Below are 22,659 nucleotides of genomic sequence, written 5' to 3'. Positions count from 1 at the left end.
TCCGAATGTGCCACCTGGCGACTGCATAGGGCGCCTGCATGTGCTTTTTAACTTCCATTCAGGCATCTTAAAGGGCGACAGGCTGGGGTCCTCTTAGCCAGTGGGAGGAGCTAACATAGCCAACAAACAGAATAGCTCCTAGAAGAGTTCACTTATATCAAGTCCAATACATGATCATAGTCGTGTTTTTTTTTTCAAATCTATTTCATGCCGAATCTCCTTCCTTACGTAACCAATAATTCAAAAAAAAAAAATAATAATAATAATAATAGTTCGAGTTAAATTGTCGGAGAAAGTCGCTGTGTGGATGCCAATTGGAAGATGGATGTCTATGTCCCAGTAACAGACGGAGATTCCGCAAAACAGCAGGAACGGCATTACTACCTGTTGTCAGAGCTGCAGAACTTGGCTAAAGATTTGCCGAGGTGACGTTACTGCGCATGAACAGAACTTGCTTCTGGAAAGTCGTTTGAGCCTTTATTCGTTGTCATTGATGTCTATTAATCAGGACGCTCCTTAATTGTTTTCAGCAGTTCAGCGCACTAGTTGAACGACTAATAGCACGCGAAAAAATGTTTTCCCCTACTGGACGATATTTCTGTTGATGATACAACTTTGACATACTGGTAGAAGAACTAGATGCTACTAGCGAGGCAAAACTACTAGTGGGCATTTTGATGCTACTAGTAGGGTCCAGGAGGCTACTAGTGTTTGACACATGCCTACTAGTTTGCCGTACTAATGTTAATAGTGCAGCACAGTAGTTGAGTAGTAAGGTTGGTTCAGAAAACGGATGGATAGATTTAGATGGCCAAAAGTGTGGCGCTAGTGGCTCTACGAGTGTGCCCTAGTTGTTCTACTAGTGTGCTGAATTCTTACTAGTGACAACAAAGAGCGTGGACGTTAAGCTGGATATCAAGAATATATAATAAAAAAATGCTCAAACAACTTTTCATACAGACTGGTTTCATGGCTGTTATATTGTCATCTTCAGCCTACTTCTACTATAGTTAGAAAGTACTAGTGACTACCGGTTGTGTTTTTGGCAGCTCCTTCCAGCAACGCCTGTCCTACAATACACTTGGAGACCTGGCTCTGGCCCTCCTTGATGGAACGGTTTATGAGATAGTGCAGGGGCTCCTGGATATTCAGCACCTGACAGAGAAAAATCTTTACAGCCAGAGGCAAAAGTTGCACTGTGAACACCAAGGTTGCGCCTCTTTTCCTTTTTCCCAACCTTTGTTGCACTGTGTTTTGATTTTTAAATCTCAGGGCACACCTCCAAACAAAAATGTCAAATAGTGCAATATACTGAAATATGTGGTGGTCCTGTAGCACCATTTCATTTTTCTGCCTTGTCACACAATATGTCACTGGCAAAGATAGATGAACAAAGATATACGTTTTGTTGTAAATAAATACGGCAACAAGTTTAGGACCAGTTAAGTGAAATTATATACACCTGATGAGCTCTTCGGACCCCGGCACAGGGGTTGGTAATCACTGATCTGTTCAACTAGGCCTGGTACACACAAGGATTTTTCAAATTCCCAAAGATTTCTTATTTGTTAAGTGTGGACTGGGCCGAACACAGAACAGGGTCGATGGACAGTGCCACCAGAAAGTATTCACACCCCTTGATGTTTTCCACATTTTGCTATGTTACAGACTTATTCTAAAGCTGATTTGAGTGTAGTTTTCCTTAAAAAAAATCGACATAAAATATACCGTAATCCTCCCATGCATTCTCTGTACCGCTTTTCCCCACCGGGGTTGCGGGTGTGCTGGAGCCTGTCCCAGCTGACTCTGGGCGAGTGGCGGGGTATACCCAGAACCGGTCGCCAGCCAATCGCAGGGCACGTGGAAACAAACAACCATTCGCACTCACATTCACACCTACGGGCAATTTAGAGTCTTCAATTAACCCACAACGCATGTTTTTGGGATGTGGGCGGAAACCGGAGTACCCGGCAAGCGTCACATCTGGAGAAGAAGAGGCACTGCTCATCACCTGGCGAGCACCATCCCTACTGTGAAGCATGGTGGTGGTAGATCATGCTGTGGGGCTGTTTTTCTGCAGCATAAACTGGGCGACTAGTCTGCATAGAGGCTAAGATGACAGCTGCCAAATATGGAGAGAGTTTTCAAGAGAGCTTGCTCCAGAGCGCTCTGGAACTCAGACTAGGGCGTCGATTCACCTGACACGACAATGACCCAAAGCGTACAGCAAAGATAACAAAGGAGTGGCTTCAGGAGCAACCTGTGAATGTCCTCGAGTGGCCCAGCCAGAGCCAGGACTCGAATCCGATCGAACATCTCTGAAAAGACCGAAACATGGCTGTCCCCCGACGCTACCCATCCAACCTTGACTGAGCTTGAGAGGATCTGCAGAGAAGAATGGGAGAAAATGCCCCAAAACAGGTGTGCCAAGCTCACAGAAAGATACCCAAGAAGACTTGAGACCGTGATTGCTGCCAAAGGTGCTTCAACAAAATATTAAGCATGTAGTATGTATATATTGTTTGAATGTTTACATTTTCAATACATTTGCACAACTTTCTCAAAATATGATTTTACTTCGTAATTATGGGATATTGTATGTAGAATTGTCTTTTTTTTTTTTTTTTTTTAAGTAAAGAAAACTACACTCAAATCCGCTTTAGAATATGTCTGTAACATAGCAAAACGTGGGAAGAGTGAAGGGGTGTGAATACTTTCTCGTGGCACTATAATAGCCAACTATTCAGCAAGTTAGTAAAGTTAAAAACTGTCATAACTTGAAATCTGCAACCCATTTGGATGGCTGTATTTGCTCAATGTGAATGTGTATTTGTTTTACTGTGCAGCCCTTAAGCAAGATATAGCAAGGAAGCACAAAGAAGCCCTGCTGTCATGCAAGTCTCACAACCTGGCACTCCTCAAAACAAATCAGCTCGGTGAACAAGAGGTAAGCGGGCCTGACCATCACCATGTGCGGTGGCGCCTCCTCGGGCGACCACAAGAATTTCCCATATTCGGAATGCACTGTAGTGAACACTGCGTTCCAGACCCACCCGCAGCAGGCGGAGATTTGTGACATAGAGAGACCGTATCAAAAAAACTTTCAACAGATATTAAAACACTCTTGAACCTATTAATATGACAAACCCCAAATTGTACGTCATTTGGGGCTTTTGGACATCACGCTGAACATTTACTAAAAATGGCAATGTATATCATCGCAAAACCTTTCCTTTCTATTAATGTTTTGAGGGTTTTTTTTTTTTTTTGTTTTTCTTTCAAGGCACTGGAAATTCGTGTGCGGGAGGAACAAAGAATGATGGATAAGAAGATTGTGTCTGAGATTGATCAAAAAGTCACAGACCAACAGAATACTCTGGAGAAGGCTGGAGTTCCTGGCTTTTACATCACCGCAAATCCCCAGGTTTGTAGCTAATCATCAACCTGATTCTTAATAATCCTACAAATTGGTGGGATTGCCACGGATTGATTGTGCGTGGGTATTTTCCCTTCCCCCTCCTCACCCAGGAGCTGACAATGCAGATGAACCTGCTGGAGTTGATCCTGAAGCTTCAACAGAAGGAGTCCCAGTCTGGATTTATATGACAATGACCTCAAATGTTACTTGGAAATACATGAATTTGAAGTTTGTTAATGTTGCAAGGTGCATGAACACGTGAATCGTGGCTGTCCCTGAAATCAGATTTTTTTTTCCACCCACATGCAGTGTCATGGGTTCTTCATGGGAACCTTTGGCTTTGGAGAAACCAAATCCATTAAGATCCAGAAAACATCTGAGCTAAACAAAAGGAAATAGACTTAAATCTGGATATGTGTTTTTTAGATTTGAGATGAGTGGGACGGTGCCTGTTTTGTTCTATTTTGATCTGATTTGATTGTGTATTTATTACAACAATAATTGAGACGCACTGCACTTTTTGAGTACTATTTCTTTGTTGTGGATGTAGTCATTTCATTAAAAAAATTTTTTTTAGGCTTTGGTGGAGATGGGACCAACTTGAAGAAATATTCTTGATAACGTGAAAACTTTTTCTCTTCTGCATACAAATAATTCGAACGAGATTATTTTTGAACATTAAATCTTTATTTGCAATACAACAGTCCATGATGAATGAAATGTTTTATGTGCAGGTCAAATAACCTATTTATTTTATTTTGTTTAAAATTGATTAATTTAAACGAATAACTTAATGTCTTACAAATTTAAAGTCATTCCCTACTTGATGACTCTTCAAATCTATTTTACATGACTTTGTATTCAATTACATGATTTAAAATCTGAATAAGAGTTAGCACGGGCATTCTTTTTTTTTTTTTTTAAATCCTCAACCAAAGTATCAGTACAGTGATGCCAATTGCTTTATTTCCACTGAAGACTGAAAACCTTTGGGTTCGGTATTTTCATCTCTGATAGAAAATGTAAAAAAAAAAAAATAATAGAATTATTGGTTTAAAAAAAGGCCACATTTTTAATATCCTACAAATTTCTTTAAAAGATGAAAATGAATCCAGTGCAACCTGTGAGTGAGAAAGATGTCTTAAATGGTTGTGCAGAGAAGACTGAGAACCATTCATAAATTCAGAGCATATAACAAGATCAAAAATGGTGAGCAATGAAGCGGTTGCCCCCACTCTCAAACGCTGGTGGGCGTGTCCACCCAAACAACTGTCATACCACACCAATATGATGCCGTAGCTTATGTGATGTCAAATCCCATTTGAGGCTCCGCTTCAAAATGAAGTCGCTACGAAGAGGACGATAATCGTGAAAATAAGCACACAAACCAGCTTCCACTCATTGGTGGGGACTTAATGTGACTGGAACGTTTACGTCACTGGGCAGCTCAAGGTCTCGCGTTGTGGGGGAGGGGCGATTCATGCCGGACGCCCAAAAACAAGACAAACAAAACAAGAAAGCTAAACTCCTCATTCAAGCCTTTTGCCCTCTTTTTGGTAAATGATCGGATGAAATTGAAGGAACGGGTTACTGTGGTGCAATTTGTGATTGCTTTGAGCAAAAAGTCTTATTTTCCATCCATGTTTGTTTTGCAGCCATGTACAACTCTGCTGTTTGCGTGTCGATTACGCCTCTAAGTTACCTCAACACGGATATTTGTGCTGTTTGTCGAAATAATCAACGCGATGGGACACACCTGCATGGCATGTCAGTCTCATGATCCAATATTTGCATAGATTCAGATGAAAGGTGCGACCTTTTGTTGTGTCAGAACCGGGTGAAAATACCGGCAAATGTTGTATTTCCCCGTTGCGTCCAGCAACAAATACGTCGTTTATTACAACTTGTCTGCACGCAGTCAACAAGACTCCGTTGTAAATAGCTTGTATTTGTTGAGTTAGTCTGAATAAACAACGTGCAGGTGACTCGAGTATCCGCGGTGCGACTGGCCCTTTAAGTTGGGGCCCGGCCCGGTTCGTGGTCGCGGTCGCGGTCGTCGTGCTTCCCCGCATCACCGGGCGCCTCGCTCCGGCAAGCTTCCGCACAATCTGACACCTGCCGGCGCGGATGGAAAATTCGGAGCGGTAAATGGATTGTATTATTATCTTCCTGCATTCATTCGTACCTTTTTGCTTTTTTTTTGGAAAATATGAATAATAATAATAATAATAATAGTAGTAAGAAGAACAAGAAAAATGCTGTTGTGGGCCTTATGTGACATGCGACTCATTTCCATCTCGGAATAAGCTATAAATATAAGCGCTCCTCTTTTGCCTTCCGTCTCCATCTTGTTATTAATGATTAATTTCCCCTTAAAACGACGTTTTCGTTTACGTGCGCTTCAACGTGTGCATCAGTGATCGCGGTGATGACAGATGGAAAGTGACGGTTACGTCATTCTACTGTTGTCGCCTGATGCTTCGGGAAAAGCAGGCGTCGAACGCAATCGGGGCTAAATGCTTACATTTTGGGGATGTGCTCGAAATAAATGAGAAAAATGTGGTGTTTGTTATTGTCGATGACGTGACTTACATTTTGGGGATGTGCTCGAAATAAATGGGAAAAATGTGGTGTTTGTTATTGTCGATGACGTGACCATAATTCGTGACGACATCCTCGTGTTGACACTCGTGTTTCACTCACGTGAATAATGCTTTTGAAATTGTTTTCACAACGTTTCTGCCTCCTATAATCTGTAATTTAATCTTTCGACGTATGGGCGTGTCAACTGCATTCCCCCCCCCCCCCCCCCCAACAGGTCCATAAAGGGGGAACAAAATAAATTCGAAATATTTGAGCAGAAAGGTCCCTGCATGATATCTGGTAGACTGTTTGGTGCACATACAATGAAATTGTACAAGACTAACAAGACTAACACAACATGGATTTTCTTTATTTAGTTTTATCTCTGTGTGTGTGTGTGTGTTGCAGCATCCAAGATTTATTTCTGGGCGTGTAAATGTGGTGACCTATCCCTTTCCTCTCCAAAGCTAAAAAAAAAAATACATTTATTTATTTGATTCGATTTGAAGCTGAAAACTAACTCATCCAGATGGATAAACCATATATGATGCAAGCCAAGACGGGGCGGAAACATGGAGGCAAGCATTGGACTTGTACTGTATGGATCCCTTTTCTCCCCCAAACCCAAGTCCTCGTATCCATACATAGAGCAGTTATGGCTGCAAACATTTAGGGTTATATTTTTCTGTTCGAGTCTGTTTTTACGTGCCAACCACCAAAGAGGCGTGACTCGTTGAAATGTTTTTTAACAATATGGCACACTATAGATATTAAAATACCTTGCGTAGTGGTAGCTGATGTGTCATTGGCAGTGGGACGTGTGCACCTCTCCGTCTAACATGCTACATGTTGAAGGAGAGCATGTGTTTGTTCTGTATGAAATAAATCCAATACAAGTAATCCAATCAGAATACTGTGCTTATGACTGAAAGCATGTTTGGAGATCCATCAATATAAAAAAAAAAAGGAGCGTGTGCCTGCTGTTTTATAGATCAGCAGTGCCCAACCTTCCTTGTGCCACAAACCGGGCGAGTCACTTTAACATATTTTGAAAAGCGCACGGCGGCGCTTTTCTGACTTGGGCGCAAAGGGGAATATGGCCCTTAGGCAGCACCGATTCTAGGCCCAACCAGTCCTGACGATTGGGTCAATGTACAAAGAAACGCTTAATACACCAGACCTGCAGTCAACATGCTTTTGATTGGGCTTGTGCTATGTCTTCCAGGTGAGCTTCTTGTGACGATAATGGATCGAGTGTGACTCCTTCCTTGACGTTCCAACTCTGTAACTATGGCTACTTGTCAGCAAGGCTGCACACCGGCCGTGCGCCTTTGTCAGAGGCTGAACCGAGTCAAGACGCTCGATGACGACATGATGGCCACGTCACTGAAACGCTGCCTTTCCACCCTGGACCTGACTCTCTTGGGTGTCGGCGGCATGGTGGGCTCTGGCCTGTATGTCCTGACAGGCACAGTAGCCAAAGACATGGTTGGGCCTGCTGTCATTGTGTCCTTCATTTTTGCAGGTTTTGCCTCTTTGTTAGCGGCTTTTTGCTACGCAGAGTTTGGAGCACGCATTCCCAAAACCGGTTCGGCCTACATGTTTACCTATGTCTCTGTGGGAGAGGTCTGGGCCTTTTTGATAGGTTGGAATGTGATTCTGGAGAATATGATTGGTGGTGCTGCTGTGGCACGGGCATGGAGTGGCTATTTGGACTCAATTTTTAACCATGCCATCCAGAACTTTACTGAAACCCACATCATGCGGTGGGACGTGCCCTTTCTTGCCCATTATCCTGACATACTTGCAGCTGGGATTCTAGTGGTTGCCTCACTCTTTATTTCCTTCGGAGTTCAAGTGTCCTCCTACCTTAATCATATCTTTTCCACCATCAGTATGTGCGTTGTAGTTTTTATCCTGATCTTTGGTTTTGTGCTGGCGGAACCGGTAAATTGGAGCCAGAAGGAAGGAGGGTTTGCACCTTTCGGATGGTCCGGAATCTTGGCAGGCTCAGCCACATGCTTCTACGCATTTGTAGGTTTTGATGTGATTGCCTCCTCAAGTGAGGAGGCCAAGAATCCACAAAAGGCTGTTCCCATTGCCACAGCAATATCCCTTGGACTGGCAGCAACAGCCTACATCCTGGTGTCCACGGTGCTTACATTGATGGTTCCCTGGCATACGCTGGACCCCAACTCTGCACTGGCAGATGCTTTTTTCCGTCGAGGTTACAGTTGGGCTGGAGTCATTGTGGCAGTGGGTTCCATCTGTGGTGAGTGTAAAACTTAAGTACGCATCAGTTAACAGAGATAATGACCATATACAATATCACAATACAGTGGAACCTCTAAGGATTTGAATTTAGAATACATTTTTACCTCAGGAATTAAGCTTTAATTGCTCACTGGGATAAAGTCTGACAAGACTGGAGAGTTCCAAAAGTGATGGTCAAACTTGAAAATTCTACAACTATCAAGGTGTTGTAACTTTGGAGGTTGCATTGTATTATTTCTAATGGCTTGCTAATGGTTCTCTCTTCCTGCCCTCAGCCATGAACACAGTGCTGCTCTGTAATCTCATCTCCCTCCCTCGGATTGTGTACGCCATGGCAGAGGACGGTTTGTTCTTCAAAGTCTTTGCACGTGTCAATCCTATAACCAAAGTCCCCATCAATGCTATTCTGGTTTTTGGAGCCCTTATGGCCACCATGGCTCTCATCTTTGATCTGGAGGCTTTGGTTCAGTTCTTATCTATTGGAACCCTCCTCGCCTACACCCTTGTAGCGGCCAGCGTTATCGTCCTTCGCTTCCAGCCCGAGAAAAAACGCTCCAAGGGGACTTCATCAACATCTCCCAATCCAAATGCGGAGCCTTCCCCTGCCGCCTCGGAATGTCAGAACATATCAGAGGACAATGAGGAGCCGAAAGAGTACGAGTCCTTCTCTGACAAGCTCCAGTTGGTGGAGAGGCAGAAGCAAAGGGAGCGAAGCGGGGTGGGGCAGCTAAGGGCCTGCTGGGAACCATACCTGGGCCGGCTACTGGGGAACTGCGAGCCTGGGGAGGTGGTGGCCCTCTGTGTGCTGGGTCTGATAGTGAGCGCCGTTTTCTTTTGTGGTGTGGTTGTATTTGGCGCCACGCAGCTGCAACTCCCAAGATGGAGCTATATCACCCTGCTGGTGATTTTTAGTCTCGCTTATGTTGTCTGCGTGGCAGTCATATGGGTTCATGAGCCACAGACTAACACCAAAACATTCCAGGTAAGCGCTTTGACGAGTCCTATTTTGACAATCATCTTACACCTCTGTATGTATTTTGCCAAATATACAGGATGTATATCCTTCCTTTTTTCTGTATCATTCGACCAGACGTGCGGCCTTCATCGTTTGACAGCTTACGCTTTGCAGTTTTTGTCGGCATATCATTCCCTTGCCCATCCATGCCTTACCAGTTGACAGAGCAGTGTTGTAAAATTTGCCCTTGGTGTTTTTCTGTTGAGAGTATTTACCAAACGTTTGAGAAACTTCGCATCACACTGATCCAGCCTTTAGTACAACTTTATGCTATGCATGGCAAAATTCTTGAAACAGGATCTGTTCTTGACAAACCACGCAGCAGAAGGCCCGCTGTGAAAACGGCGACTTTCAAGAGCAGGCGTTCGCGCAAAGCCGGGGTAAGTCTATCCGGACGGTCGGGGACTTCTCGCCAGGTGTCAATTTTGCAAAGCTGCTCCAATGTCAATTGGCGAGTCACGGGCAAGGGAACGATATGCTCACAAAAACTGCAACGCCTAAGCTGTCAAATGCTGATGGCCTCACGTGTATCCGACTGAGACGTGAAACAAAATAGAAAAACAAGTGTATATTGACTTTTGGAACACCCTGCATTTCAAATGCACACTGTATGGATACATTCTGATACCTCGTCAAAACAAGGAGAAATATGGAGTTGGGCTCATATTTGCATCTTCCACTCCTGTACGAAGACTGTGCTGAAATTTTTTGTGACATTACTGTCATGGCAACAGAATATCAATCTTAAATTGTGTTGTTGTTTTTTAGGTACCTCTGGTTCCACTTACTCCAGGCATCAGTATTCTCTTTAATGTATTCCTTATGATGAAGCTCAGTCCTCTAACCTGGATAAGGTTCAGTGTCTGGCTAGCCCTAGGTAAGAGGTGTCCTGTGTTTTTCTTTCACTACTCTTCAGACCAGATTTCTATATAGCAGATATTCTAAATGATGTTAAAAACAAAATCCAAAATACTGTAATGTCATAAAATATTCTACTGTCTAGTCTCTGCCATTCTCTGTGTGCCAAAGAGGAGATAAACTAATTTTATTATTTTTACCCAACTAAAAGTGTTCCCATTAAGTGCTCTACCCGTTTACAATGTTTAACAGATTTTCAAACTTCCAAGAAATGTCCAAATACTGGTACCCAAAATGTCCGAACTTGTCAGTATTCTGGTCACAATTTTCAAAAGTTCGGTGTTCAAAATAAGAACCTAAGCCCTTATTTTTGTCAGAATACAGGTGCTACCTTTCACCACTCACACTGAAGTTCCAGCGCTGGACCACCCGGCATTTTTTGATGTAGTAGGCATAGCTAGATGGCTAACTGCACACCGCAGTGGTAGAAATGGGCCAAGGTTTGATTACTAATGAACTCGCAATTGTGACATATAGCCACAGAAAAAAATGATGTCGCGGAGTACTTTTACAGTAAAGTGGAGGAGGGGTGCGCCACTGGGCCCCCAAAAATTCGGGCAACTGATGAGAAATAGTTTTATCTTATAGCTAAGCAATTAAGTACTAAATAGTTCTCAGTCTTTTCATGTTTTCAGTGGTTATCTTCAAACCATATTTAATATTTGGAAAGAAATCACGCAAATGACTTTACAGACCAAACCATGCACACAGAGAAAACCCACGCAAGCGAGGGGAGAACATGCAAACGCCACACAGAAAGAGAGAACTGTAAGGGAAACATGCTAACCACTATTTCACCGTGCTTCCACAAAACTAACATTTGAACACAAATAAGGAATGCCAACGTTTCTAACATAAAAAAATACTATTGACAATGTTAAAATCCAGATCATTATGTAAACTTTTTTTTTTTTTTTCCCCCCCTCTCTCTCTCTCTCTCCCCATTTGTCCTGCACATTTTTGTGCAATGCTACTGGCAAATATAACATCCTTTTTTACTCTAAGAAAACACTACTTTGTACATTTTTCCACCTCTTGCTCTTGATTTAAAATCAAGATTTTCATGCTGTGCCCTTTGCAGGTCTCTTAGTGTATTTTGGCTATGGAATTTGGCATAGTAAAGAGGGCATGAGGGAGCTGCAACCCAAAGATATGGCTGCCCGCTATGTCGTGCTGCCCAGCGGCAGCCTGGTGGAAACCGTGGAGTCTGTCCAGCCCGAACAAGCGGACGCCTCTGCATCGCACGTGAACCCCGCCATGACGACTGAGGAGTTTGCTGGAAAAAGATGATGTGTGAGCGAATCTGATGATTACACCTGCCTGTTATCTGCTGTCTTCTACCCTCGCCACTATTGTTTACACTGCCTGTTGCTTTCTGTACTCATCGCTCTGCAAGTGTAAGCACACCAAAGGATAAGATGTACATCCTCTGTCTTATTGTAAAGCATATTTGTATATCTTGTCATTTTTGGGTCTGTGTGTCGGAAATATGAACACGCACACACTAAACTGAAGGAGCAGCGCATCAGGGCCTCCCCTGTTCTAAATCTTATGACCCTGATCTGCTTTGTGTCACAATCATTTTTTTTTTTCATCATGCACTGTTGAGCAACAGTCCTTTCCCTTGTCACTTATATAATTATATACATCAAAGCACAGTCATATTCAAGAACATTTTCTCGGGGGAGGGGGGGGGGGGGCATCGAAAGCAAGCACAAATTGTCTTCAACCCGTGACCCTAGTGAGAATAAGCGGTACGGAAAATGGGTGGTAATCTTTAAACGTGTTTCATTTGTGTGAAGCCTCCTTAATCCCAGATTTGGAGGTGTCACTAGTCTGCAGTTGAACTTCTGCAACAGATAAAAAGACATCTAACTTACTCTACATTCCCACAGTCTGCACTTGTTCATACTGACATGTATCTAAAGTCAATGTTTGTTTTCACATCATGTCTGCTTATCAAACCGATGGCCTTAATAAACACATGAATCAAAGAAGACAGATTTATGTAGTGGTTAAGATGTATATAATCGTTCTATTCTGCAATAGATTCCATACATACTGCATCTTGCACATTGTAATTTATTTTTACAATGTGTCGAACCAAATAAAAACCTGGAACAGAATGTAAATGGTATTGCATTGCTATACAAAGGTGTGAGGCCCCAGAGAATTTGTATACTCTAACTTTGCACACTATAAAAAGATTATTTTGGGAAGGGGTGGAGGTTGCATCGGGATGCACAGATATGATTTTCCTACCTGCCAATTATGTTTTTCCTGCACATCAGTCTCAATTTCTTTGTTCTGTCTATAGTGTTGTTATATACTGTATGGAAAATAAATGTTTTCAAGCACTATTTAGACAAATCTACATTCTTGAACAATACACTGTACATTTTAAGCAGTTGGTCTGTTTGCATTAGTCTGATGGGATGTTTCGCAAGAAACCAAAATGTCTGAAATGACTGATTGCATGTGAACATAGCTACAAAATATGAGCTTTGAATAGAAAAATGTAGTTTACACAAAATTATTTGCCATAGATTAGAGATTGTTATCTCTGGTTAGGCAAATGAATTAGGGCTATATCTTAATAATAAAAGAGAGTGAATTGATTCCGCAGAAGCACGACTACTCTGAGTACTTGTGTTGCCACGGAAACTCATTCACCATGTTTGTTAGGTGCTATAATTAAACACCAAAGCACATCTGTGCCCAAGTCTGTAAATTCAATGTCATACAAGCTACCCAACTCCTGATATGAAAAATATATTCTTGAATATGCTTTAGATGTTGTTGGATATTTATAGGTTCAGCTCTGTGAAAACAGGTTATTAGGAACCTAATTATTTGCAATTTCCAACCATCCGTCTATTTTCCATACCACAGGGTCGTCGGTGCCTAACACAGCTGACTTTGGGCGAGAGGCAGGGCACCCCCTGGACTGGTTGCCAGTCAATCGCAGGGAACATAGAGACAAACAACTATTCACATCCACACTTATAGGAAACTCTCCGTGAAAGCATGCTAACTGTTAGAGCACCAAGGTGCCACAATATATATTTTAAAATTAACTCGGAAAAAAAAAAAAAAAAAAGATGAGGCCTTTAAAAATGCTAGTGAATGGATGTTTGTGCTAAATGTACACATTTTGTCACTTTGAAATTCATAATCAAACCCCAGAGATGATGATGACAATCAGAAGTTCTACACATGGAGGTGTGGCCCCCCCACCCCCACCCGCCGCCCACCGGGGTTTGCTGCCTTGCTCATGGGCCACTATGCATTTGAGAGCAAATATCTGCAGCAACCAGTCCCAACATCCATATTGTCCCAAGTCATACCCTTAAAGTTAAAGGCAAATCTTGACAAACTCTTGCCCAAATTACTGGAGATCCTGATGCAAACAGAGCTCCAAAGTCCATGTTTCATTTCTTCCTCTGTTTTAAGCTCCTAGTTTGAGGTAAATTGGAGGTTTTGTGTGCGTTCCGTGTCTGGGTTCTAGCAGCAGTGGATGTGATGTTGGAGTGAAGGGTTTGAAGGGAAATGCTCTGGGGTGATGAGGGGGTCACACAAGCGGGTGACACTTGATCTGCTGCGCTAGTTGACAACCAAAGACGGTCTACTCCGACTACTTTGTCACCTCTGTCCCTGTATCCCAACCACGGTGCCCTGCTGGTCTGCCTGTTACCGGCGTGATGGAATAAAGCAATGGCAGAAACAAACAAAAAAAAAAGGATGATTGATCATTTCGAAAACACCGCTGGAATTACGTCTTTAAGTTATACTCACAAAGGTCTCCTTTGCATCTGTGTCAGGCAATCGAGTCGTTCCACTGGTGGGCTGGCTGGAGAGAAGCTACACGTTTGCAGAAGTGAGCTTTCCTGTTGATTAGTTGTGCTCTGTCGATCAGAACAAACTGGATTAGACGGCCTGATTTTGATTAGCATCTGGTGTCATCAGCAAGGCATAACCAGACACGTGCACAGATAGACTCCAAGTTTGCCCTGGACGAAGAAAGTGCTCTTTGTCAAGGCAGCCCATTTATTCCCCTGAGCTGTCTTGTTTTGTTTAATTCGTCCTACCTTGACAGCATCGTGTTGTGCCGTCTCCCTCAATTTTACGAGACTGGCGTGGAGGGTGGCGTTCTCCTTCTCCAGCACGCCAATGCGAATGTAGTTTGCCTGCAACTGCTGCTCCATATCCAAAAGCACATCGCCCGTACCTTGTAATGATTCCAAGAATCCGTCAATCAAAAAGGTTTATTCAAGCGTGACCACCCTGCATATGCAGATGTAATCATGACAAAAGCGCATACTCTGCGGTTGGCCGTGAGCCAGGGGGCTGAGCTCTGGGAAAGCCACCAGCAACCTCTCCGTCTCTTTGAAAGATTTCACACGCTCCTTGAGCTCAGCCACACTGCCCGTGAAATTGTCTACTTGTGTTTCTAGTGTCCGCTTCTCACTTTGTAGCTGTGAACAACGGTCCTGTTCGGAAAGAATAGCACACGTTCGGCAGTGTAATTTGGTGGTATGACCGGTTGATTATAAAGGTAATGGGTTGCGGACGATCTTCAGAACACCTGCTGTGAAGAGAGCCGCGTTCGCAGTTGTTTGTTATCCTCTGACATCTGCTGCAGCTGATTGCGGAGGTCAAGCTCGCTTTCCTCTTTCTGTCCCAACTGTTTCTGCAGTTCCTCGCGCTCTTCATCGAGAGCCTCCACTCGCTGAAGAAAAGACTTTTGCTTTGTTTGCATTGACTGCGCACACAATGAGAGGGCAAACATAAAAGACATTTGAAACTTCGCTTCTCTGAAGTCGAGGAGACCGAAGCAAATTGCGACGCGTGACTGCAGACTGACCTCCTGGTGACGACACGCGCTGTGGTACTTGGCCTTCTCTTTCTCGAGAAGTAGATCAGCCTCGCAGAGTTGACTTTCAAACTGCTGGATCCTCTCTTGTAGTTCACAGCAAGTCTCTTCCTTTACGCGCAGTGTTTTGAGTTGCTCCTGCAGAGTATTCTTATGACGCTCTAAGAAAACAATTCCACATTGGAGGGGTGTCACACAGTGAAAGATCTTCTAAAATATAGCCATCCATCTTTCTTTCTTTTCGAGTGAGCCGACTTTTTGGCGAGACTCTGAGACATACTGTATAGACCCAAAAAATGAAACATTCACACTCACATTTACACCTATGCACAATGAATTCAAAGTCTTCAATTAAGCCAACATGCTTGCAGGAGTACCCGGAGAAAACCCACGCATGCAAAGGGGCGAACATGCAAGCTCGCCACAGAAGGACCCGGATTGGAATTTTAAGAACCTATATATTATTCTTACCAAGGTCTTGCAGTCTATCTTGCTGTATTGCTGCTGCTTCTGTCAGATCGGAATAACTCTTCTTCAGGGATGCATATTCTGTTGGAAAGGAAATTACAATAACGAACACACACACGTTTTCCCATCCCCCTCCGTATGATTCATGCCATCGCCTCACCTCTCTTGAGTTGCTGACACTCATCTGATAGCCTTTGCTTACTTTCGTTCATGGTTTTCTGTGCTTTCTGTGATGCTACCTCCAACTGATGAATTATGGATTTCTGTTTTTCCACGTCTTCCTCGAGTTTTGTCTGTGCAAGTTCCGCGTCGCCCCTTAATTTCTCTCGATCTGCTTCTACTGCTGCTAGTTTCTTTGAAAGAGGCTCAACTGTATCGCGCACATCTTGTACGTGTTTCGTCAGTCGGCGCAGATCTCTGAGCTGCTCACTGGCCCACTGCGTGACATCAACTGCTGTCATTGGTCCCACAGTGTCCTGCACAGCAACTAATAGTGGGTGTAAAGAAGAGGGCAACCCCTCACCCTGGAGAAGTTCTACCAGAACATTGCCCGTCTTTCTAATAGAAGACTGTGCTTGATGACAAGCACTGCAAGGAGCGGCGGAGGATTCGTCTGTTTGACAGCTTACATTGTGCGTGGCAACTTTGGGATAACGGGGTGAGCTGGGAGTGGCACTGAGGGGTGCATCATCATCATCTGGCAAAAACCTGGAGCTTAGAGGACAAATGTCACAGGCACACGTTGAAGGTACAGTGGACATCTCTGTTTTTGACTTGTTTTCCTTGCACTGCGACGTCTGACAAAGGAGACAGAAAATAAATAAGATACATAAGAGGTGTTGACTACCTCTGATATCATTTGGAAGTGCATTTACCTTCATGTTTGCAAATTGAAGTAAATGGCTCCAATATTCCTTAACAACCAGTCCAATTGACATGTATCCTTTCTGATTGGGTTGTTGATTCCTGTTGTTCCTGCTCAGTTCGTCAACGTAAGCATTGGACGCTTGTAGGAGAAGTAGTAGTCTTATTTGATTAAAAGGAGAATACGTGTTATATTGTCGGCTATATTAGTGGGAAAATATACATTTCTGAACGTGTGGTAAACGTTGAATTACCTGTCTATCACTAATTCAAGTAAAACAATGTGAGCATGCTGGTTGAATTCATCCTCTTCATCCATAAAACTGTATTGCTCCAGATCCAAATCCAGATTACAGGAGAGTTTGTCCGGGAATTTCCACGAGAAAACACGCACAGGGCCAGTTGTGGAAAAGACGTCCGCGATTGCACATTGAAGGTCGGCGAGATCTTTTTGGAGACTTTCCATGCAGTCCTGGCGACCTAAGAACTGACACATTTTTTTCAACAAACACAATTTCTGTTTTTCACTGAGAACCGAGCGGTCGCCGTGAAAGGGGGTTGCGCGTTGATGTCTCGTTTCCCTGACAACGTGGCAGCTCCACACTCAAAGTCCCAGGGTGCTTTGCGGCACGTGCCCACCCGGAAGTCATACGTCGCCATTGGCGTGTGTTAGCAAGAGGACCGCGCAGTTAGTTTTCAATCACAGCATTTGTTTTAACACTTATTTACGACTCATTTGATTGCATTGTAGAATAGTTAATCTACTTAAAATTCTGTACTACCTGCCTCTGTGTCGTAGGTGACTTTTGAGTTGATTAAAAAGACGCAATCATGCCGCCTGGCCCAGTTCAAATCGTCCAGCCGGAGCTCAACAAGGTAACGATAGCATTGCTAGTTAGCCGATGTTAGCAAGTGACCGAACCTACAGTTTGCATTTAGTTAAATGATGTGTTCATATGTTAATGCTGTTTAGTAAGCATTGGTATATTGTCAATTTTCAAGCAAATACTTTAACATTAAGAATGTATGTATTTTATGATCTGTTTTACGGCAACCCCAATTGTCATTCATTCGCATTAAAGAGCCCCCCCCCCCGTATTTCATGCTAAAAGAACTCTGCTGGATTTGTTTTGACAGGGATATGGGGTATGAATGTACACGATCGCCTGCGTGATATGACAGTTCAAATAAATAATCACGCACCGGCCGCAACATTCGGTACACATCTACTGCATTAAACTTGTTTCTGATGCCTATATAGTAGTGGCGTTGTTAAAATCGCATAATATATTGCCATTCCCGTAATATTGTATTGCAAGTCATATCTCATTGTGAATTTTAATTCGACACAAATATACATGTGGTATGCAGGTTGATGCAGCTGAAGAAACGCCAGCAACAAAACCTATTGTCGGCATTATATACCCACCGCCTGAGGTCCGAAACATTGTTGACAAAACAGCCAGCTTTGTTGCCAGGTTGGTTTCTAAATACAAGTGAAATAAACTCATTTTCTTCAGCACTAGATTGTTGTTGTTGTTATATTGTAGTAATGCTTAATCAAGTCTTGTCGCTTTTCAGGAATGGGCCCGAATTTGAAGCAAGAATCCGTCAGAATGAGATCAACAATCCCAAATTCAATTTCCTCAACCCGAATGACCCATACCATGCTTATTACCGACATAAGGTTAATGAGTTCAAGGAGGGTAAAGCCCTGGAACCATCAGCAGCTGTGCCAAAGGTTATGCAGCAGACCATGCAACAAACCCAACAACTTCCTCAGAAAGTATGACCATTTTGTAATTCAGGGTGTTCTTATATGACTTTTCCGATTAGGGATATTTGTATGATTTTCTTGTGTTGTGGTTGTGCAAAGGTGCAGGTGATCCAAGAAGCTATCATTCCTAAAGAGCCACCTTCTGAGTTTGAGTTCATCGCTGATCCTCCGTCAATTGCTGCATTCGATCTGGATGTCGTCAAGCTCACTGCGCAGTTTGTTGCCCGCAATGGCCGTCAGTTCCTCACTCAGCTCATGCAGAAGGAACAGAGGAACTACCAATTTGATTTTCTACGCCCGCAGCACAGCCTTTTCAACTACTTTACCAAATTAGTTGAGCAGTATACCAAGGTGAAAAAAGTGATTATCATTTTAACAACATTCTTTTAGAATGAATTATTTTTATGCTAAATGAAACAATGTATGTGTTTCCTTCACTTTTAGATTTTAATTCCTCCCAAAGGGCTACTGGTCAAGCTGAAGAAAGAGGCTGAGAATCCAAAAGAGGTTATGGACCAGGTGAACAATTACTCTGTCTTTTCTTCATTTTATTATTATTAGATATGATATATTACTGAAAGGATTTAACAGCCTGTTCTCTCTCGCTATTGCACAACTATCAGGTGAGGTACCGGGTCGAGTGGGCAAAGTACCAGGAGCGTGAAAGAAAGAAAGAAGAAGAGGAAAGGGAGAAGGAACGGGTAGCGTACGCTCAAATCGACTGGCATGACTTTGTTGTGGTGGAGACGGTCGATTTCCAGCCCAACGAGCAAGGTAATACAGACAGTAGAATTACCCCTGGCTAGTGTTGTCCAAAAAAATAAAATAATTACAACTTTGATACGATACCTGCATAACGTATCACAATATTATGGCAAAAACCTGAAATATGGTGTCAGATGATAAAACTCAGAACGTATTTTCATTGGCCAAAAAAAGTGTTTATATGTTGTCTTGATACATTCAACAAAAAATTTGACACAGCAGTTCAGCTATTGAACATTTCTTAAATACTATTGAGCATTTGTGGCCATTTATCTCTCTTGTCTTCTGCTGCACACACTTTGGAGCGTGAGAACGGTGTTGGAGAAGTCGGAGAGTGCTGCGGCTGCAAACTCACAGATTACTCCCTGCAGCCGTCCGTCTCTGTCACTGCCAGCCTTCGATAGCAATACTAAAAACATAGAGTTTTTTTCTTTTTGACTCTAATATTGGTGTACGTCAACCCTACGCCTGAAACTGAAGGTAATTTGAGGGTTGTAGCATAACACACAAAGCTCATCTTTCCTAGGGCACTTCCCGCCACCCACGACCCCCGAGGAGCTCGGTGCCCGCATCCTAATCCAGGAGCGTTATGAGAAGTATGGCGAGAGTGAGGAAGTGGAAATGGAGGTCGAAAGCGATGATGAGACTGATGAACGGGAGGGACGCCCTACTAACCAGGCCCCGCAACCTGATCAAGACACACAGGTCCAGGACATGGATGAGGTAAGATGCTAAAAAGAATGTGGTACACCCTAAAAGCTACTAATGTATTACAATAATCATCTTGGTGCTGCAGACCAGCATATTATTTCTTATCACATTGTAAAATGAACAAACTAGTTGTAACAATGAAGTGTTATGTCAATCTTGTTTTCTAGGGATCTGATGATGAGGATGAAGGCATGAAAGCGCCAGTGCCTGCCAGCAACCCAATGCCACCCCCACTGCCCCCAACTCCAGACCAAGTTATTATCCGTAAAGACTATGATCCAAAAGGTAAGGGCTGCCTCCTTTTAGATTGTGCTAATCTCATTAGGATGCCAACAGTTTGTCACCATTTCCAGCGTATGATGAGCTGATGCCATTATTTCATCAGCTTCCAAAGCGCCGATGCCAGTCATTACTTCAGATGAGTATCTCATCTCACCTATTACTGGTGAGAAGATCCCAGCCAGTAAAATACCGGAGCACATGCGTATCGGTCTGCTGGATCCACGGTGGCTGGAGCAAAGGGACCGCAGCATCAGAGACAGGCAGACTGAAGATGAGGTTTATGCTCCTGGGATGGACATCGATAGCAGCTTGAAGCAACTGGCGGAGAGGCGTACGGATATCTTTGGTGTGGAGGAGACAGCCATTGGTAAGAAGATTGGAGAAGAAGAAATCCAGAAGCCAGAGGAAAAGGTGAGTGCAGTTACGGTCTTATATCAAAAAGGTATCGTATTTATTTTTACAAATATTTATTTCGCTTACGTGCTCCTTCAACTGATTTGTGATGCTCTCTCTCCAGGTCACCTGGGATGGCCACTCTGGAAGCATGGCACGCACCCAGCAAGCAGCACAAGCCAACATCACCCTCCAAGAGCAGATTGAAGCCATTCACAAGGCCAAAGGGCTGGTGGGAGAGGATGACAATAAAGAGAAGATTGGGCCAAGCAAACCCAGTGACACACACCACATGCCTCCCATGCTATCATCTGCACCCATTTTGCCTAAACCGAGCCCTCCGGTCAGCGCAGTGCCTCGTCCCCCCTCTTCTGTAAGTAGTGTACACAAAAAGAAGGTTTGTCTTAGACGAGTTGTTGCTTGACCGCAGTCGACTGTGCTTGTTTGCAGTTGGGCCCTCCGGTGCGCACCACGCTTCTGTCGGCTGTGCCCGTGATTCCAAGGCCGCCCGTGGCTCCCGTTGTGCGCCTGGGTCCAGGACAAGTTTTAACGTCAATGCCTCCTATGATTCCCGGTCCTCGCATTAACGTGGTTCCCATGCCGCCGTCGGCACCTCACATGATGGCGCCGAGACCACCTCCTATGGTCGTTCCAGCTAGTAAGATAGATTTCTGTTGCAATGACTGCTTGTTACCCTGTGTAAAACTAATTTTCCTACTGTTACCATCTAGCATTTGTTCCTGCTCCTCCTGTACCACAACCGCCGAGTGTTGTTCCTGCGCCGCCATCCCATCCTCTGGCGCCTCATGACGATGAGCCAATGAACAAGAAGATGAAGTCAGAAGACAACCTTATTCCAGAGGATGAGTTTATTCGCAGAAATAAGGTCCGTAATATCAGTTATTTCCAAGTTAGCTTTCTTTCAAAATCGATATTTTCTATGGCATACTATACTACACTACAAAATACTCCCACAAATGTGGGGCATTGATGGAAAATGACATTTGTTAAAATATTCTAACAAATGAATATAATGTTGTAAAAATCACTATGCACCGAAGAAACTCTTGCAATGCTAAATGTTACATTAAAAAAATGTGATTGACAAAAATTCAACCACAGTTGAGTATATCGGTCATCAAAAATCTGAAATAATTGTTCGTATAATTAAGAAATAATGTACCCGGTACTCATTTATGTTATGTAAATACAAATGAATTGTCCCATTTGAAATGTATTAATGTTTAAATTAATAGTTGGATCAAGTTATTCAAGTATAAAATTGAGTTGTATAATTGTATTTTACACAACTATAAAATGTAAATGGCATGCTTGTAATCAGTAAGCCAATCTTGTTTTTATTACTCTTTTGCACTACATATAAATACATACAATTCTTTCTCAATTTTTTATTGTTGTGTTGTTTTTCTTAAGGGTCCCGTGGCAGTCAAAGTGCAGGTCCCCAGCATGCAGGACAAGACAGAATGGAAGCTCAATGGCCAAGTGCTCAATTTCACTGTCCCACTCACAGACCAGGTAATCAGTTCCCTCTTTGTTTATTTTTATTGTCAAAAACATGCCTTCTTAACACTTGCATAATGGATGTGTAAATATAATTTCTCCTCAGGTCTCTGTTATTAAAGTCAAAATCCATGAAGCCACAGGCATGCCGGCAGGAAAGCAGAAGTTACAATATGAGGTAAATTGACCTTTAGGAAAAAAAACAAATAATTGAGTCCGAATTTCCAAACAAAGCCGTCACCTTTAAAGGAGCACGGGTGAAAATTCAAGTGTCAGCCCAATTCACCAAAATTTAAATATGTACGTGCGGTTGACTGTATCTGTATTTCTCTTTTTTTGTAGGGCATTTTCATTAAAGACTCCAACTCTCTGGCTTATTACAACATGAGCACTGGTTCGGTCATTCATTTGGGATTGAAGGAGAGAGGTGGACGAAAGAAGTGAGCCTCCAGAAAGAAGCACAAGATGTTTGCATCCCATTTTCAAGTTGGATATGTTTTACCTTATTGTATCACAATTTAATTTTGTCATCATTTCCATTGTAATTGTATTCAGTACTGTGCATACTGTAGCTTGTTTAACTAAATGTAATGTTATCGTAACTCATTCAAAGTGTATGTTCTTGTAAACCGTTGACTGGATTGTTCTAGAATGATGGTGCATTTTCACTTAATAAAGACCAAAAGAGCCCAATCTGTGTGGGATTTTTTTAAATATATTTTACCCAAGTACGATGCATTCAGCGAGAGACCATGTATGGACTGATTAGCCATAAGTCAATACTAACTGTACAGTAA

General features: G+C 43.0%; 6 protein-coding genes across 9 annotated transcripts; 3 read left to right on the top strand and 3 right to left on the bottom strand.

Moving 5' to 3' along the window:
- The first annotated feature begins 108 nt into the window (after positions 1-108).
- Positions 109-4,121, top strand: dgcr6 (DiGeorge syndrome critical region gene 6). 2 transcript variants are annotated; one of them, XM_061768685.1, is made up of 5 exons: positions 109-425; positions 1,050-1,210; positions 2,847-2,947; positions 3,284-3,424; positions 3,529-4,121. In XM_061768685.1, the coding sequence occupies exons 1-5, from the start codon at positions 322-324 to the stop codon at positions 3,604-3,606; spliced, it is 585 nt and encodes a 194-aa protein (XP_061624669.1). In that variant the 5' UTR covers positions 109-321; the 3' UTR covers positions 3,607-4,121. The 2 variants fall into 2 exon arrangements, with proteins under 2 accessions (XP_061624669.1, XP_061624670.1); XM_061768686.1 differs by lacking the exons at positions 109-425; positions 1,050-1,210 and adding an exon at positions 1,261-2,480.
- A 730-nt stretch (positions 4,122-4,851) lies between these two features.
- Positions 4,852-12,568, top strand: slc7a4 (solute carrier family 7 member 4). 3 transcript variants are annotated; one of them, XM_061768681.1, is made up of 6 exons: positions 4,870-4,974; positions 5,074-5,185; positions 7,227-8,273; positions 8,551-9,257; positions 10,059-10,167; positions 11,290-12,568. In XM_061768681.1, the coding sequence occupies exons 3-6, from the start codon at positions 7,292-7,294 to the stop codon at positions 11,496-11,498; spliced, it is 2,007 nt and encodes a 668-aa protein (XP_061624665.1). In that variant the 5' UTR covers positions 4,870-4,974; positions 5,074-5,185; positions 7,227-7,291; the 3' UTR covers positions 11,499-12,568. The 3 variants fall into 3 exon arrangements, with proteins under 3 accessions (XP_061624663.1, XP_061624665.1, XP_061624662.1); XM_061768679.1 differs by lacking the exon at positions 5,074-5,185 and having other exon boundaries at positions 4,852-4,974; XM_061768678.1 differs by lacking the exons at positions 4,870-4,974; positions 5,074-5,185 and adding an exon at positions 5,243-5,562.
- An 897-nt stretch (positions 12,569-13,465) lies between these two features.
- LOC133474968 (coiled-coil domain-containing protein 157-like) lies at positions 13,466-14,734 on the bottom strand (the record flags this gene model as incomplete). Its single annotated transcript, XM_061767190.1, has 4 exons — positions 13,466-13,895; positions 14,004-14,113; positions 14,297-14,436; positions 14,530-14,734. Coding segments are annotated over 4 exons (711 nt in total), but the record flags the coding sequence as incomplete, so codon positions are not given.
- On the bottom strand, positions 14,672-16,430 carry LOC133474966 (coiled-coil domain-containing protein 157-like). The gene is made up of 5 exons (XM_061767186.1): positions 16,425-16,430; positions 15,710-16,346; positions 15,553-15,630; positions 15,073-15,242; positions 14,672-14,970 (listed from the first exon to the last, which is right to left on the bottom strand). The coding sequence occupies exons 1-5, from the start codon at positions 16,428-16,430 to the stop codon at positions 14,785-14,787; spliced, it is 1,077 nt and encodes a 358-aa protein (XP_061623170.1). The 3' UTR covers positions 14,672-14,784.
- A 233-nt stretch (positions 16,431-16,663) lies between these two features.
- LOC133475607 (coiled-coil domain-containing protein 157-like) lies at positions 16,664-16,929 on the bottom strand. Its single transcript, XM_061768684.1, has one exon. The coding sequence runs from the start codon at positions 16,907-16,909 to the stop codon at positions 16,664-16,666; it is 246 nt and encodes an 81-aa protein (XP_061624668.1). The 5' UTR covers positions 16,910-16,929.
- Positions 16,930-17,070: 141 nt separating this feature from the next.
- sf3a1 (splicing factor 3a, subunit 1) lies at positions 17,071-22,555 on the top strand. The gene is made up of 15 exons (XM_061768677.1): positions 17,071-17,289; positions 17,785-17,891; positions 17,995-18,199; positions 18,290-18,541; positions 18,635-18,709; positions 18,814-18,964; positions 19,482-19,678; positions 19,834-19,951; positions 20,052-20,359; positions 20,466-20,714; positions 20,792-20,999; positions 21,073-21,227; positions 21,776-21,877; positions 21,969-22,040; positions 22,205-22,555. The coding sequence occupies exons 1-15, from the start codon at positions 17,245-17,247 to the stop codon at positions 22,304-22,306; spliced, it is 2,346 nt and encodes a 781-aa protein (XP_061624661.1). The 5' UTR covers positions 17,071-17,244; the 3' UTR covers positions 22,307-22,555.
- Positions 22,556-22,659: the final 104 nt, after the last annotated feature.

Source organism: Phyllopteryx taeniolatus, chromosome 3, assembly GCF_024500385.1.
Source record: "Phyllopteryx taeniolatus isolate TA_2022b chromosome 3, UOR_Ptae_1.2, whole genome shotgun sequence".
Taxonomy (NCBI): domain Eukaryota; kingdom Metazoa; phylum Chordata; class Actinopteri; order Syngnathiformes; family Syngnathidae; genus Phyllopteryx; species Phyllopteryx taeniolatus.
Note: the sequence above shows the minus strand (reverse complement) of the source record. Positions and strands in the feature narration are given on the sequence as shown.